At 39.1% G+C, this 4,138-nt stretch overlaps 1 protein-coding gene across 2 annotated transcripts; it reads left to right on the forward strand.

The window, feature by feature from the left end:
• Positions 1–367: 367 nt before the first annotated feature.
• Positions 368–3,355, forward strand: LOC106574691 (CD276 antigen homolog). Of its 2 annotated transcripts, none has more exons than XM_082963013.1 (4): positions 368–653; positions 1,819–1,862; positions 1,975–2,295; positions 2,418–3,355. In XM_082963013.1, exons 1-4 carry the CDS (start codon positions 643–645, stop codon positions 2,531–2,533), a joined length of 492 nt encoding a protein of 163 aa, XP_082819139.1. In that variant the 5' UTR covers positions 368–642; the 3' UTR covers positions 2,534–3,355. The 2 variants fall into 2 exon arrangements, with proteins under 2 accessions (XP_082819139.1, XP_082819138.1); XM_082963012.1 differs by having other exon boundaries at positions 382–513.
• The last annotated feature ends 783 nt before the right edge of the window (positions 3,356–4,138 follow it).

Below are 4,138 nucleotides of genomic sequence, written 5' to 3' on the forward strand. Positions count from 1 at the left end.
AATAGAGGTTGTGGTGGCAGCTGCAGGGGGTGTTGAGTGGTAGTGATATGTCCTCTAAGACCGTTGGTCTGGAGTAGGACTAGATAGGGTTAAATAGTACAATGGGTGGTGGATTTTTAGGACTAATAGGTGATAGGGCAATTCTCCTTTTCCCCAATGTTGTATTATTGTATCAAAGAATATAATGTAGGTAGGCCGTGAATGGCCTCACACACCAGTACAGTAGGTGACGGTGTAAGCAACTAAAAGTTGGATGCGATCCGCCAACGAAATCCAAAAGAAGAAGAAAAAGAACACATGACCCACTCCAGTGGTAACAGGAAATTGGAGAAAGCGTGTTCACGCCCAACCTGTTTGTGCTCTTGGTGCGAAAAACAGGTCTGGTATATTTATAGGCCTACAAGTGGCGTAGGCAAAGCCAATTAAGCCACAAAAACAGCTCTGGTGATATAAGTGGATAATGAATTGCAAACGTGTACACTGGACAACCAAAGAGAATACGTTCAATGTGACGTACGTTATGCGATTGCGCTGTGTAAGACTTCCGTATCCGACTATAGCCTAATTAAATAGCTATCACAATTAGTAACTGCTAGCTAGCTAAGCACCTATAACGTGTCATATACGTAAGGTTAAGAAGACATGGATAAAAGGTAGATGTATTTGTACGAGTGGTGTTGTGAACTAACGACGTAGGTAGCTAGCTAACGTTACCTACCAGTTAAACGTATGCTGTTGCTAGATAAGGCGTTGGCTACAAGACAAAGAGTTAGTTTTGTAGAAGTGGTAGATCTAGGCTAGCTAACAAATTATCAAAATCATTAGTCCTGCTTTTATTTTACATCTATGTAAATTAGCTATTTGAGCAAATAACAGTAAGTTAGCTAGCTTTGGCTAACTATGTTAACTGGCCACCTGAACTTATCTATAAGAACATAACTGTCGAATTCTAAATTGCCAGGAGCTAGCTAGCGGAAGTAGCCTAAACGTGGTCAATTATCTAGCTAGCTACTAGTTCATATGGCTGTGACAAGCCTGACCTTGGCCTGTTAGGCAGAGATGGATCCTGGCTAAGCAAACATTAATCATTAGCTAGCTTGCCAACCCAACCAAGGCACATGCGTTGAGTTGTCCCTCCCACGACCTTAGTCCACTCAACAAATGTAACTCGGTAGCCTAATGTTAAACATGTAGCAAGTAAACCTATCTAGGTAGTGAGGAATGTCCCTGCAATCTCAAATAAGGTGGATAGACCTGTACTACAGAGACCTCTTACCATTTGTTACCTACACTCACAGGTTAGCCTATAAAACACACTTAACTGCGTCTTTTGTTTTGGCTAGTTAATACATAGACTACATTTTTGCTTTACACATACTTTTACATATGGATGCAGTCTAGTCTGAAGGCATTTCAAGTACAGTAAAGTAACAGTTCCTTAGGCAGATTAAAAACTAGGCCTATCAGTTCCTTAGGCAGATTTAAAACTAGGCCTATCAGTTCCTTAGGTAGATTAAAAACTAGGCCTATCAGTTCCTTAGGCAGATTTAAAACTAGGCCTATCAGTTCCTTAGGCAGATTAAAAACTAGGCCTATGGAAAATGCGCAATGGGGAGGAACATCACATCTGTTGCAACATGTCCTTTAGGTTGACTCTACCCCTTTGGAATGCACCCACCTGTCAGTGCCAGTATGGGCCATTCACATCAGTATTATGATTGGTTGCTCAGCCTTTCTTTCATATTCTGCCAGGCCACTGTGTTTATAACCCTGCTAGTCTCGTTCCTAACCATAACATGCTCTATCACTACTCCACAGATGCTGGTTGCCGGTTTGTGTGATCTTGTTGATGGAACTCCAAGGTATTAATCAGTCATGCTTTATATTGTTTGTTCTTATTCTACATGTGCAATATGCCATATTGATGACAGTGTCAGATGGATTCATTGGAGGCTCATTTTCTCTGTTTTGTAGTCTCTTCACAGGAGAGAGTTGAAGGTTTTACAAGAGGGGAGGTTATTTTACCATGTAGGTACAATGCAATGCCTACTGAAGAGGTCACCATATTTTGGCGATATAAGGATGACCGTAATGTCTACAATATTGTCAGTGGAAAAGCAGACATGACAGACCAAGACCGTCAGTTCAGAAACAGAATCAGGATTTTCCCTGAGGAATGGGCAAACGGCGACTTCTCTCTCCTACTGACTGATCTCAAGGACTCTGATAGTGGGAGTTATTCATGTTTCATACCAACAAAGGACATTCATCATCAAGTGGAACTTTCTGTTCAAGGTTTGTATTACAACCAAGTGTAACAGCCTCTTATCTATACTTTTGGAATTTCCATTAACAGTTTTAAGAAGTTGGTGATACAGTATGATAACACTATGGAAATGTCCCTCTTTATTTTACAGAGAAACCAACTCCTGAGCCTAAAGTTGGTCCAAAGAGCAGCAGCGTGAGCATCAAAGGACAGAACCTCAGCCCCTTCCTGTTTCTCCTCCTCAGTCCAGCTCTCCATTTCCTTTGATGTACATCACAGAAATTGGTCATTGTACTGCTTATGAGACTGTTGACAAGTTCTGAGTGGTTAAACTGCTGAAATACTTATTTTTTTCTTTAATGTATGTAATAAGTGACTGCAAATATATATCGTGCTTGAACCACCTTCCTAGAGGTGAGTAAAAAAAGTTAGTGTTTACTGATAGGACAGCTGCAACACCTAAGGGGGATCCTAGTAAAATACCAAACATTTTAGCTTTGCTTTTGTGAACTATATTTAATGCACTTATAATACAGTATTTGTTGCTGATTAAATGCATGGTGTTTTTTAAAAACCAGGGCCATCTGTAAAATCAAATTTGAACTAGGATTGAAATAGGATTGAGTCAATGTGCCCCTCCTGTCAACAAGATGCAGCTTTACTTACTAAGATATTGAAGTATTTCCAGATCCGTTATTAATATTGTACTACCGAATGACATACGTTTTGTTGATATCTTGAGATTGAACATGTGCTCCACAGTAAAAGCTTATTAGTTCAGTCAACCTTTCAATTAGAAAGTATTTTACTTTGACACAGTGTTATTAAAGGAAACATATTCACTTCCTCAATGCTCTTTATTAAAGAGTGTTTATTTGAGCTTTTTGTAAACTATGGTTTGATCATGTGGTTGCACTGTGTGTTCAGTCAGATGTCTGTTAGAAGGAGGAAGTCAGTTCAGTCTCAAAGATTTATCACAGCTCTGAGGATGTTGAGGATTCTTGCCAGTCTGTTCTGTAATGTTCTGACCATTTATTTTTATGCTATTTATTTTACATTCATTTTACAATAAATGAAGTGGCTCATGGATTCTTCTGTTCTTTGGTGTCTTAAGACTGTGTGTTGGAACTGAGGCTTTGACAGAGACACTTGTAGAACTCGGACACAATGCAACCCTGAACTGTTCTCTAAATGTAACTGATGTACATTGGCACATTCAGCACCACCCACAACCTCCACTGGTCATACTCCGCTCTTTCTAAAAGTAATATTGTTGCTTTTTATTACAATAATACTTTTAGACAAATATTCATTAGGAAATGGATTGTTAATACAGAATATAACAGTAGATGATTGTGGAGTGTACTACTGTGTAAAGAAAGAAAACGATAGTCTCTTTTTCAGTAATGGCACCAGACTCATGACAACTGGTAAGGGCACATTTCATTCAATGATCAATATACTATATTTTTTCTACAAGATACATTTGAAAAGTGTTTTTGTTCATGTTTTACGCAGCAAGGTGCAAGACAGCTACAGAAATGTACCATAACTCAAAGTGGATGTAGGGTACACATATTTCCCATAAAACTGCAGGACTTGAATCCATCAATGAAACAACAAACCCAAGTTCGATGTTTCGTAAGTGATTATGTCTTTAATTTTCCAACTGATTTAACAGTAACTTTAATAGTCTGGGAAGTGTTTTAATTATTGTAAATATATTGTGCTTATATAGGCTATCAAATTTAGTGCTGAGGAGTATTTATGTCTGTAATAAAGCCCTTTGTGTGAAGAACTCATTCTGATTGACTGGGCCTGGCTCCCCTGTGGGTGGACCTGGCTCCCAAGTGGGTGGGCCTATGACCTCCA

Source organism: Salmo salar, chromosome 16 (genome assembly GCF_965601325.2).
Source record: "Salmo salar chromosome 16, fSalSal1, whole genome shotgun sequence".
NCBI classification, from domain to species: Eukaryota; Metazoa; Chordata; class Actinopteri; order Salmoniformes; family Salmonidae; genus Salmo; species Salmo salar.

What these genes read in the sequence shown, in the direction of transcription:
- LOC106574691 (XM_082963012.1), top strand. Translation starts at nt 461, where the DNA reads ATGAATTGCAAACGTGTACACTGGACAACCAAAGAGAATACGTTCAAT. An exon ending in GAGAATACGTTCAATGTGAC is followed by an intron (nt 514 to 1,818) that starts GTACGTTATGCG and finishes ACTACTCCACAG; the next exon opens with ATGCTGGTTGCCGGTTTGTG. An exon ending in CTTGTTGATGGAACTCCAAG is followed by an intron (nt 1,863 to 1,974) that starts GTATTAATCAGT and finishes TCTGTTTTGTAG; the next exon opens with TCTCTTCACAGGAGAGAGTT.